General features: G+C 42.3%; 1 protein-coding gene across 2 annotated transcripts in view; it reads left to right on the top strand.

Moving 5' to 3' along the window:
• The window catches only part of C7H10orf120 (chromosome 7 C10orf120 homolog), a 73019-nt gene continuing 60534 nt past the window's right edge, over window positions 1–12485 (top strand). Inside the window, exon 1 of one of the 2 annotated variants that reach the window (XM_068548700.1) lies at window positions 1–107. In XM_068548700.1, the coding sequence (XP_068404801.1) occupies window positions 51–107 (57 nt within the window). In that variant the 5' untranslated portion in view covers window positions 1–50. The remainder of the gene's footprint in view (window positions 108–12485) is intronic. The other variant, XR_011074534.1, reaches the window with a different exon arrangement.

Raw genomic sequence — 12485 nt, 5'->3', positions numbered from 1 at the left:
CGCCCGTGGGACCCCAGTGGTGGTTTGACGTTGGCCTCGGAAATGTGTGGATGACGGTGGCTGGGCTGACCCGCAGGATTGGTCCGGTGAGGAGAGTACGTCGTGAGGTAGGTGTGGTGTCGTGGCTCTCGAGACCTGAAGGACCTCGTCCCGACCCTCGCTGTCTGTGGCGCGGACGCCGAGCCTTTCCGCGGAGTGCGGTGGGGTGCGGGGGGCTGGGGACGCGGCGGCCGGGCGGTGGAGTCGGCTTTTCAGGAAGCCCTCAGCCCGCGCCGCAGACGCGCTCTCTCCTCCGAGGGTGTCAGGTGGGTGCCGGTCGTTCGGCTTTAGCTGAGGAGGAGGTTGGGACGGTGTTCCCCTTGGTGTGGGGCCGGGGCGGGTGGCGTGTGAGGAAGGTCTGTGGCCCTGGGGCTTCGCCCTGTCAGGTGGCGCGGGCCGCCCTCGTGTCCCCCGGGCCGGGTGGAAGGTGGAGAAAGGCCTGGGCCCGAAGGGGGGTGGGGTCTGCCCTCCCGGCCCCGGGCAGAGCGAGCAGGACGGCGGCCTCGGGTCTGCGGTGGAGCAGAATGCGAGCTGGACCTGAAGGACCCTGAAGCTTTGGGTCCGGAGAAGTGGGAGCGGGTGACCCTTTCCAGATGTCTCCGGGATAGGAAGGCCTATGATGCTTCTCTACCCCTTTCAGCCGCACCTTGTGAAGAAGTGCAAAGTAGAGTAAAATACACTTGTAATGTCAGCATTCTGCAAATTTGGCCCGTCACTTCTGTAGTTCTGGTGGTGTTCTGTGTAGGAAATAGACATCGAACTCTGCTACGGCAATTCCCTGGCCGTCCAGTGGTTTGAACTCGGCGCTTTCACTGCGGTGGCCTGGGTTCCATCCCGGGCCGGGGCGCTAAGATCCCGGAGGCCGTGTGGCGCGGCCAAAAAAAGAAAAAAAAAGAAAGAAAAAAAAAAAAAAGAAATCTTGCCTCACGTTAGTTTTGTCTTAGTACGTCCCACTATGGGTTTTCTGGGCAAAGTAATTTTTATTTTCTTTTTATTAAATTTTCATCTGAGTTGTAATGTTGGGATATTTACCTAATGAGAATACAGTGCTCTTTTGCCTTCTTTTTACGTACTTGTGGAGCGGTGCTAGAAAAATTATTAATGTATTTTTCTGTAAGTAATTATCCAGAGTGTTTGTTAGATGGACTTAGGAAGATCGAAAGGGAAACCTACCACAGATCTGATAGGTACAGAATTTATAAAGTTAAACGTCCTTGACTGTAAATATTCTGGTTTTAATGATTGCAAAGATTAGTCCCCCAGACTTAACGGTAAGCAGTGTATTTGTCATGTATGTCCTGCCTCTTGTGGTCGAAAGGTAACTTTCCTCCATGTTAGACTGTTTGCACGGTCCGAAGGAAAACTGGCTCTTCTTCAGAAATACCAATCTGCAATTTATGAGCAAAATCAATATTAGCAACTGGATGTTGGCTTCCTTAAATAAAGCTGAAAGACCATAGGTCAGAAGACTAAAGACTTCTGTGGTCCCCCCTCTTTTATTCCCATATATCCAATAAATCACTGTCTTGAGGTCCCCCCTCCTTTTTTTTTTTTTTTTTTTTTTTTAAGGAAAACTTCCCTCTTTTTCTCCATCTCTGCTCTTTCTGTTTTCCAGCACTGACTTGCAGCTGCAAAGTTACAGGATCTTCTTTATTGGTCTTTTAGGCTTTTTTTTTTTTTTTTGGCCGCACCACACGGCTTGCAGAATCTTAGTTCCCCGACCAGGGATCGAACCCGGGCGCCGGCGGTGAAAGCGGGGAGTCCTAATCACGGGACTGCCAGGGAATTTTCCCGAGCCTTCATTTTAATTGCCTCCATTTCATTCTCTGCATTGCCCTCTGATCCTTCTGGTGTTTGCTGCGCCAGACTGAGTCACATCACTCATTAGCATGGCGTACAAAGCCTTTGGTACTCTTACTCCTGCCTGCCTCCCATTCTCCTCTGCCTTTGCACATGCTTTTCCCTCTATCTGCAATGCTTTTCCCTTTGGATAGCAGGGAAAATTCTGTTTATATTCAAAAGCAAGTACAGACCTCCACTGTGCTACAGAATTAATCACTAATTCCTCTGAACTACACTTTTGAGGTACTATGATTCTCTTGTGGTTTGGGACTTTATAAAATAATTCTCACATTTGTGTTTCCTACCGTGTGTATACTTATGGAAATTAGGTAGTATTTTACATCTGGTAGAGGGTTTTTGTATGGAATTGATAGGGATAACAATAGAAGCCCTTCCTTGTTGGCCCAACACCCCCGCGTCATTTTTCTGCCCATTGTTTCCACTGACTCTTTACTGGACTATGGGACGTTGGGGTTTGGGGGAAGGATATGGTCCTAGACTGAACCAGGAGAATCCATTTCTAGTTGTAGCCAGGTGTTTGACCGCATGCTTGGTGTTGCCATGGCAAAGCTAGCACCTGTGATACAGGGGAATGTCATGCCCATGAAGAACTTGGGGGCTTGGAAGTAGACCTCTGTAACTTCTCTTGGTTCTTTACTGTTGGAGAATTCTTGGGCTGGCTGTATACAAGTTGAGGACTGGATGTCCTCGTGAGAGTAAGTAAGCAGGAGGCGTGACTATGGCATGCAGACCCTTCTGATTCCTAAGGGCTGCTTATCCTCAGCTATGTCCACAGATACTCTGTTTATCTCTGCAAGTAGTCTCACTACTCTCTAGTCTCACTACCTTCTGTGTACTGTCTGTATACATTCCGTGTATATATTTCATGGGGGCCATCAACCCAAATTGGGAAGGATATTCCCATCTTTATTTTTGTTAACCTCATACTGAAATGTAACAGTTTAATGATTAGTAAAACTAGCCACAGTAGAATTAGTAGACTTAGAAACACCTATCGCCTTGTCACTAAAATAAATGACATTTTCACATCACATTAGTATTCTTAGAGCTGTCTCAAAATTTTATCAAAACCTCAAACTTATAGTTATTAGACTACCACTATAAATTTTTATTTTTATAAGTCAGCTTCATTAAGGTATAGTCAACATAAAGAGTCACAAATTTTAGTGTATAATTCTTTGCCTTTTGACAAATACGTGTAGTTATATAATGAACTCTACATTGCCATGGTTTGTGTGTGGTAGTTATTAGACCCGTCAGTATTCTGGGCATTGAATCTAATTGTAAAGAAGCACATATACTACTATATTATACATTTGGTTTTTAAAATATTTTGTGATGATTTCAATTTGCTTGATTTCATTTGTAATCCTATGTATTTTATGTTAAATACTTAAATGTGTTATTCTGAAAGGGTCCATAGGATTCACCAGACTAAGTTTCTCCATGACACAAAAAGGTTAAGAGCTTCTATTACTGTCCATCTTCCCACCACTATCTTAGTGTACGGTAGAATAGGCAACTTTTAAGCCTTTAAGGTCTAGTTAGTTAGTCACTGACGAGGTCAGAAAGTGGCAATATGGTGACAAGTTTGCAGTTTGTTCTCCTTGATTTATTTTAGCCTCATTGCATTTTATAAAACAGTTAGGGGAGGAAGGGATTGGATAGGAATTGAGAGAGGTCACATGGTATGATTTGCCTCAGTAGAAAACTTCCAGACAGAACCCCCTGATGAATCTAACAAATGGACTTAGAAAAAACCACAAATCTAATTTTTAAAAATATATCTTTAGAGCATTGAAGAAAAATATTGAAAGCAATGACTTTGACACAAAAGGCATATAACAGAGTTTGGAAGAAGATAATCCTGAAAAATCTGATATCTCTTAACCCTTTAGTTGTTAGATACTTAAGTTATGTAGCCTTAGAGAATAATATTGTGGCAGTTCACCAAATACAGATGAACTCCCTTGTGCCACCCCCTGCCACAATTCATTTGTGTGAAGGATGTACTGTCTATGCCAGGCTCCATTACCTCCTGACATGCTTCTGTGACCAAAGTGAAGGAGTCTAACCTGGAAATGCTGGGAACAGATATCTTTATAATATCTTTATGGTTTACATTTAATTTCTTTTTAGTAAAATTTTTTAGTATTTCAGTTAAAGTATATTCTTATTTCTTCATTTGCTTTAGAAGGTCATATTTACATTACCTCTGATGTATTTTTCAGTAAATATGCAATTATGGAAAAAATTTCTTTGACTCTTGTATCCTTTTCTGGTGACGTTTCTTTTACTTTTTTATTTAAAAAGTTTTTATATTATCCACTTTGAGACTTGAGACAGCTGGTTTATTTATTTATTTATTTGTTCATATGTATATGAAGCTGGTTTTTTATTTTTTAAATTTTTGTTGGAGTATATTTGCTTTACAATGTTGTGTTAGTTTCTGCTGTACAGCAAAGTGAATCAGTTATACGTATACATATTGACGTATCCCCTCTTTTTTAGATTTTCTTCCCATTTAGGTCACCACAGAGCACTGAGTAGAGTTCCCTGTGCTATACAGTAGGTTCTCATTATTTATGTATTTTATACATAGTAGTGTATATATGAGACAGCTGGTTTAAAATCACAACAAAAGAACAGGTTGAATAGAAATTAAAGGAGGAGGTGTAGCAATTTAAGAAGATATATCTGGTGCTAGATAGGGATTGGCAAACTTTGTCTGTAAAGGGCCAGATAATCTTTTAAGCTTTGTAGGCCACTTTCTATTGACACTACTCAATTCTGCTGTTGTAGCATGAAAGCAAAAATAGACAACTTCTAAACAAATGAGTATCGCTGTGTTCCAAAATCTTTATGGACACTGACATTTGAATTTCATGTAATTTCCGTGTCATGAAATATTATTTTGAATTTTAGCTCAACCATTCTTAGCTCATGGACCATACTAAACAGTGGGCTTGTACTTACAAATGGAATTTGTGCTAAAAAGAATTTTTACTATTCTGTACTATTAACTTTGTACTATTACAATTTGTACTATTAAAGAGAAATTAAGAAAACAATCCCACTGTCATTGTGTCCTGGCATCCTTGCACCTTTCCACATAGGCCGTGCAAGCAAAGGCTATTCTGAGTTTTGGCGGAATGCTTTGTACTCCTCCTAGGTCAAGAGACGATGAGAGGCTTGTAAGGAATCATCGTTATAGGACCTTCTGTCACTTCTTTCTCTCCTCTGGGAGGTTGTCGTGAGACAGTTTCTCATTGTCTCTGGATTCTGATGAGTTCTGAGGCTTTCTGCCTTGCCCTCTCCCCGCCCCTTTCCCCCCTCCAAAATAAAACTTCAGAATATAAAACCACTTAGCTACAGGCTAGAACTGACTCCTCGGCATCGGAATACTCCACAACTTGCATTGCAGGCATTCAGCCTCTCTTGCTTTGGTCTCATCCTTTCCGGAGTGTGGAACAGGGATTTGGCACATCTTTCACTGTCTCTGTAAATAATAAACTGTCTGAATCTAGAAGTGGATTGTTTTATCTTTACCAGCAAAATCAGTCGGGTCTCACCCGGTCTTATGGGTGTGTGACAGTGCCCTGCTACTCACCTTCATCCAGGTCAGTCCTTTGACTCTTAAGAATTTGCATTTTGGGGGAAGAGCAGAGAAGGTTTAATCAACTCATTTATGATCTTAACAAGCAGAACTGCAAAGCAAGAATGTCTTATCAATTCCACGAGTAATTAATTACTCAGTGCCTACTCTGTGCTGTGTATTGAGATACCCCAGTGAAGGGCTTTAGTTATAGTACTCTCTATAAACCTTCTGTGAACGAGTGGGGTAAAGGGAACACTCCCTCTTTGGGAATTGCTGGTAATAAACCAATCATGCAGCTGCGGTATTCTCACATAAATCTGTATATGGCTGGAATTGATATGTATCCCTGGAGGCCAGCAGGAAACTTATTCATCAGATGGTGTGAGAGACCAGAATTGTAAGACTGCTGGCCCTCAGAGCTGCCAAGCCATTTGCCATGATGGAGGCGTTAAGAAGCCTTGTCCCTTTGCCCCTTTTCATTTTACCATGTTTGGCAAATGAATTTGACTGAGGCTGAGGGGAAAAAAAATTGAACCAGGGTTTCAAATGAAATCAGTTAAGTTCTCCTTTCAAAAGGCCACAGCCAGAAATTTTAAAATTATCCACTGCTGGACATAATATGGAGAAACATTTGCTGTTATACACTCTTAAGTGGAAGATTATGTTAGTACCACATTTCTTCAGAGCGGTTTGACACTATATAGATATGTGGAACTTGACCTGGTAATTCTAGTTCTAAGAATTTATCTTTATGAAATAATCAGATATATGCATAAACTTGTGTATCAAAGTGTTAATTATGGCATGCTCATTATTGTAAAATATTAAAGAGAACACACATTTGTAAACCCATACAACCCATACAAAGGATTACTCCAAAGTTAATTCTTTAATTGAGGCATATCTATAGGAAAGATACCCATGATTTTATATATATATATGTGAAGTTGTTAACAGCTATTTTCCGTAAGTAGATTGGATTATGGAATTTTTTTCTTTTAATTGTCTTTGCTTTCTTATTTTTCTGTAACAGACATGTATTGCTCTTATGATAAGAGTTGATTTTAAGTAAGTAACTAATTTAAATGCCCTTATCTTCAAGGCATTACCCTTCAGCCAAAAATAAGAAAGAAAAATAAAATGGGGGGACTTCCCTGGTGGTCCAGTGGATAAGATTCCATGCTTCGGAGGCAGGGGGCACAGGTTTGATCCCTGGTCGGGGAACTAGGATCCCACATGCTGCGTGGTGCGGCCCCCCCCCCCCCCAAAAAAAATAAAAATAAAAATAAAAGAAAATGATTGGTTTTTTATATGTGGTGATTACAAATTACAAGTTAGGTTTCATTAAGATTTTTTTTTAATGCAGTTAAAGAATCTTCTAGTAAATTCATCCTTTTTTCTTCTTCTTTTTTTTTTTTTTTCTTCCCTTTGGCTGTGTGGCATGTGGGATCTTAACCACTGGACTGCCAGGGAAGTCCCAAACTCATCTTTCTTTACATAGAGAAATCATAAATGCTTTTCGCCCCAAGGGCTCCAGGAAGGAGAAATCAATTCTGGTGGCTTACTTTGTGAGGACATAAGCACACTTCAACATTAGCTGCGTGGTTGTTAGGCTGCGCCCTCCAGACCTGCAGACCTTGTAATTGCCCAGCCGAGAGACTGAAGAAAGAGCCCGGAGACAGCGACACAGAGACATCAATGGTTTATTGGATAGGGAGTCTTGCAAGTCTTACAATTCAGTAGATGTGAAAATTGATGACCAGAGAAGTCACTTAAGACACGGTTACATAGTAATGAAAAGTGGAAGAGGAATCAAATCTTAGCACTCTTGGCTCCAGAGTCCATGTTCTTAAACATAGATCAGTGGTTCTTTAAATAAGCTTGCATTCCAGTGAGCTAGAGGGCTTGATGAAACAGATGGCTGGGTCCCACTTCAGAGTTTCTGACTCAGAAGTTCTGAGCTGAGGCCTGAGAATTTGCATGTCTAACAAGTTCCAGATACTGCTCCTGATGCTGCTGGCCTCAGGTACACTTTGAGAACCGCTATATTATTATCGTAATAATAATTAACTCCATTTGACTCTCAAACTAGGAAATAAAAGAGAAGAGGGGCTTCCAAATATTCTGGAATGGTGATGTTATTAGGGGCAATACAAAATATTTTTGCTGTTTAAGTAGAGGAGAGAGATCAGAGCATGGGAAGAACAAGGGAAGAGGAAATTGGCATTTAGCATTTACTGGGCACCTCTTGTGTGCCAAGCCTGTGCCAGGTGCTTCATGTTCAGAATATCATCATGCCATAGTATGAAGTAGGCTGTGATATCCCCAGTTTACAGACTAGAAAACTGAAGTCGAGTGATGTTAAGTCACTTAGCTAAAGTTATAGAGTGACTCAGGTAGGATAAGAATTCAGGTTTGTCTACGCTTGTGGTTTTTCCTCAAAACCACCTTGGAAATGTGTCTTCTGAGGGCATTTGGAGAGACCCTGTCAGAATGAGCAGAAAACTAAAATTCTGGGTTAATTTTCCAATACGTGGCATGGAACTATCTTTAAGAATGTGAAAGTGGTGATGTGGGAACTGGGGAGACGCTAAGTCTTGCTTTACCTATATTTGGATGAAAATGGCCTATTTAAATGATTTACCTCTCAGGTATTAACCTGGACAAGGGAATTGAATTGCAAGAGTCTCAGGGTAGCCATGCAAGAAGAGTTACTTCACCTGACAACAGCTTTGGATTTCAAATGACAAAGGAGGTCAATTACCCATGAAAATATCTGTTTGGGGCTGAATTGTGCCCCCTCTCTCCCAATTCACTTGTTGAAGTCCTCACCCCCAGTATCTCAGAATATTATGTATTTGAAGATAGGGCCTTTGAAGAGGTAATTGAGTTAAAATGAGGGCATTAGGGTGGGCCATAATCCAATAAGACTGGTGTTCTTATAAGAAGAGATTGGGACAAACACAGAGAAAGGAACACATGAAGATACAGGGAGAAGGCTGCTGATTTTTTTTTTTTTTTTTTGCACTACTGTTGTCCCCATCTTAAAACAGTGTTGACACATTGTAGGAGTTCAATAAACATTTATCCTTAAGCTAAATTAAAATGAATTAAACAAAAAATTGAATGGGAAGATCTACACGAGTTAATTTTTACCTCATGGAAAAATATGTTGCACCAAAAACTCCCTGGTCTTGGACTCCTCCGTTGCTCATTAATATAACCGTCATCTTGTTTATGGACAGGATGATGAGGCGTGAGCAAGGCCCTCAGCCATGCGGGTGTCTGAAGGTAAAGATGAGAATCCCAGGAGCAGAGCAGGAGCTGTGGAAGGGGCACAGAGCTGGAACTTGGGCCAAGTAAGGGGGCCTCACAGGATTACTCCCAGTAGACTGGGATCTGGGCTGCTTTCTGCCACCATAGATACCATTTGCAGGTATGAGGGTGTGCAACCACCTGACCCAGGTGTTAGTCACAGGATGGGCACTTGGCAGAATAACTGACCTGGGTAAAAGGCCTTGAGTGTGAATCACAAAGAATTTCCCACAGAGAGAAAACAAGCCCCTGTAATCACATCACAGAGTTCAGCTCACTGATTCTGAATACAGCTACTGCTTACCTTTTGTCATCTGGAACACATGGCCCCTGGTCCCCATCAGCCCCAGTACTCTTGACTAGTCATGCCATGTGAATTGCCAGTGAGATAGCTCTTAGGATGAAAACATAATGATAATAACCAGCCCCTTTCCCTAATGAAATGCAGCTGGATTTCTTTGCCCACCTTTCAGCTCAGAGTCAAAATCAAAGTCTCTGGATAATAGAGTTGGGGGGACTGGAAATAGGAAACAACATATCATTTCAAACGGTTTCAAAAGGCAGGGGGCTGGAAAGGTGTTGGACCTGGGAGGAGGGGGCTGGAGGGAAAGATCACAGAACCAGGCCCTAGCTCCAGTCCTGCCAGTGACTTGCTCAGTGATCCAAGGGAGTCATTTGCTCTCTGAGCTTCAGTTTCCTCATCTGCCAAACAGAGGTTTTAGCTGTTTCCTCCTAGTCATCTCTAGAAAGCTGTTACTAAAACACGTTAGAAATGGTCAGGCCAATAGTTTAATGTTGGTAACACAATATGAAATATCCTTATCAATAAATGAAATAATACTGGTCAGGGCTTACTGCTATGTCCGAATTTATTGCTCTGTCTGAATTTAGAGGCTCAGGTGGGGAAAGGTGTTACCAGATTGATAAAATTCATATTTGAGTCATCGTCCATGACGTGCTAGCACCTAATGGGTTCTAGGCTCTCTTTTTGATACTTGGGGATCCAGAGTTCGTTCCTCATGAAACTTACACCTTGAAAAAAACACACTTTAAACGTACAGAGTCATCAAGTAACTCAACAGTCAAGTAACTACAGGAATAGAAGGAAACCAAGAGATGAAGTGGTCAGCTCTGTAGTGAAAGTCAACATAGCCTACCTCCTTAATCATGACTTACCATATTCAAGACTGTGTCCCTCAGAATCGTTGCTGCTTCAATAGGAAGGAATAGAAAAGAAACTTGGAAAAATAAAACATTTTTGAGTGAGATAAAAAGCAGAAGGAAACCCACAGTTAATTTAACTCAAAGTACTGGGTTCAGTGAGTGTGAGCATAGTAGGTTCATTTACTCAAGACAAATGTCTGTTCAGAGTTAAAGCAGGAGCTGGAAAACCTTAAGGCAAACAGAAGTCAAATTTTCAGAGAGGTACAAACAAAGGTCATGGATACAGAGGGAAAGGAGCAATTAACATGGGGTGGGGGGCAGATGGGAATCAGTGAGAAGTTTACAGAGGAGATGGCATTTTAGTGAAGCTTTGCAGGATTAGTATTTCAGCCGATGGAGGAGGAGAGAGACTGGAGAGCCATCTAGCCAAAACTCAGGCATGAAAGTACATTGGGTGTGGGGAAATGCAGTGGGGAATGAGGCTGGAAAGATAAGCTATGATGAGATGACAGGGCCCAGTCTAGGATGACACACGTGAGGTGCCTGGGGTGCACAATTTAAGGAGGCATTCACTCTCAGGGTCGGACAAGCAGGGTTGGCACAGTGGCTTTGGTCATTAAGTAGAGGGTTGATGTCAAAATCTCCCACATGAGAGACTTCTGCTTCTGGTAAGATGGAGTAGATGTACCTTTCCTTATGCTTCCCACTAACTGCAACTAAAAACCCTGAACATATAAAACAAACAAGACTCTGACAGATGGAGAGACGAAAACAAACTAGCTTAGTAACCTTGAGATCCAAGGAAACATGGTGGTGCGTCCCCTGGATTTTGTTTTCGCTTCATATTTCCAGACTTGGAGCTGAAGAAGCTGGCAACCTGGAAACACCAGTGGGTGCAGACAAAAAAAGCCCAACAAAAGCCTGCTGTTTCTAGCCAAAGGACCAGGAAACAGGCAGCCTAGAAAGAAGGAAATAACTGCTGTGTTCCAGCCAAATGCCTCAGAAAAAACTGTGGCCCCACTTCTCCTCCCCTTCCCATCCCCCACAGCAGAGACTACATGCAGAAACTAGACTTCCATTTTCACCAGGCTCTGAAGAGGTGTCCCAACCCCCTCTCTCCAGGTTAGTGCCCGAGAAGCCTGAGTAGAGCTGTGACCTGCATCCCTTCCCAGCCCCTGTGGTGTCAGTGGAGACCTTGGGAAGTCTGGACTTCCACCCTCATCGGGTGGAGATGAGGCACTGTTCCACCTAACTGGTGCGGTGATACCAGAAGAAGCCTAGTGGAAATTCAGGACCTTATCTCCCAGCAGCAACAAAGCCACCTCCAATGTGGTGTCATTGGAGACCAAAGCACGAGGGGTTTTTTCTTCAGTCTTTACCATAAGAACCTAATTGAGTTCCTAGAGGTAACAATCATGAAAGTGTGCCCCCCACCACCAAAAACAAAACAAAACAAAACTGAGCCTCCAGGAGGTTTTTGGTTTTGTTTTGTTTTTTGTTTTGTTTGTTTTCTCTCTCAAGCTAGTCCTCATTCAGCCTCCAGCAATTCATCAATTACTATTTATTTGTTCCTACCCATTGCTGGCTCCAGCAGTGACTTCTTCTCCTGGTGTGCTGTATGCCATGATTCTCTGTATTCACCTGTCTCTTAACTTTTGGGGGTGGCTATTTTCCACGTGACTTCAATTCTCTTGTTAACTTGAGAAGACTTGTTGATTTTCAATTTGTTCCAATTTTTTTTTTAAATTACATTAAACCAAACTGTTGAGTTTAGTTGTCTTTTTTTTGTTGTTGTTAAACTTCGGGTTTATTTATTTATTTATTTATTTATGGCTGTGTTGGGTCTTCGTTTCTGTGCGAGGGCTTTCTCTAGTTGCGGCAAGTGGGGGCCCCTCTTCATCGCGGTGCGCGGGCCTCTCATTATCGCGGCCTCTCTTGTTGCGGAGCACAGGCTCCAGACGCGCAGGCTCAGTAATTGTGGCTCATGGGCCTAGTTGCTCTGTGGCATGTGGGATCTTCCCAGACCAGGGCTCGAACCCATGTCCCCTGCATTGGCAGGCAGATTCTCAACCACTGCACCACCAGGGAAGCCCTCAATTTTTTTTCTTGTTTTGAGGATGACAGTTCCCAAGCTCTTTACATTTTGGAGTGGAAATTGGAAGGTCCGTGTTCATTTTTATTTATTTTTTCTTTCGGTTCCTTAGACTGGATGATCTCAATTGACCTGTCTTCACTTTCTTCTCCCTGCTCAAATCTGTTGGTAAGCCCCTCCAGTGAATTTTTTTTTTTCAGTTATTGTACTTTCCAACTCCAGAATTTCCATTTGGTTCTTTTAAAAAATAATTTCTCTCTCTATTGATATTCTCTATTGGAGACATTTTTCTCATACTTGCCTTTAGTTCTTTAGAAGTGGTTTACTTTGGGGATTTCCCTGGTTGTCCAGTGGTTAAGACTCCGCACTCCCAATGCAGGGGTCCTGGGTTCGATCCCTGGTCAGGGAATTAGA

Source organism: Eschrichtius robustus, chromosome 7, assembly GCF_028021215.1.
Source record: "Eschrichtius robustus isolate mEscRob2 chromosome 7, mEscRob2.pri, whole genome shotgun sequence".
In the NCBI taxonomy this organism is placed as follows: domain Eukaryota; kingdom Metazoa; phylum Chordata; class Mammalia; order Artiodactyla; family Eschrichtiidae; genus Eschrichtius; species Eschrichtius robustus.
Note: the sequence above shows the minus strand (reverse complement) of the source record. Positions and strands in the feature narration are given on the sequence as shown.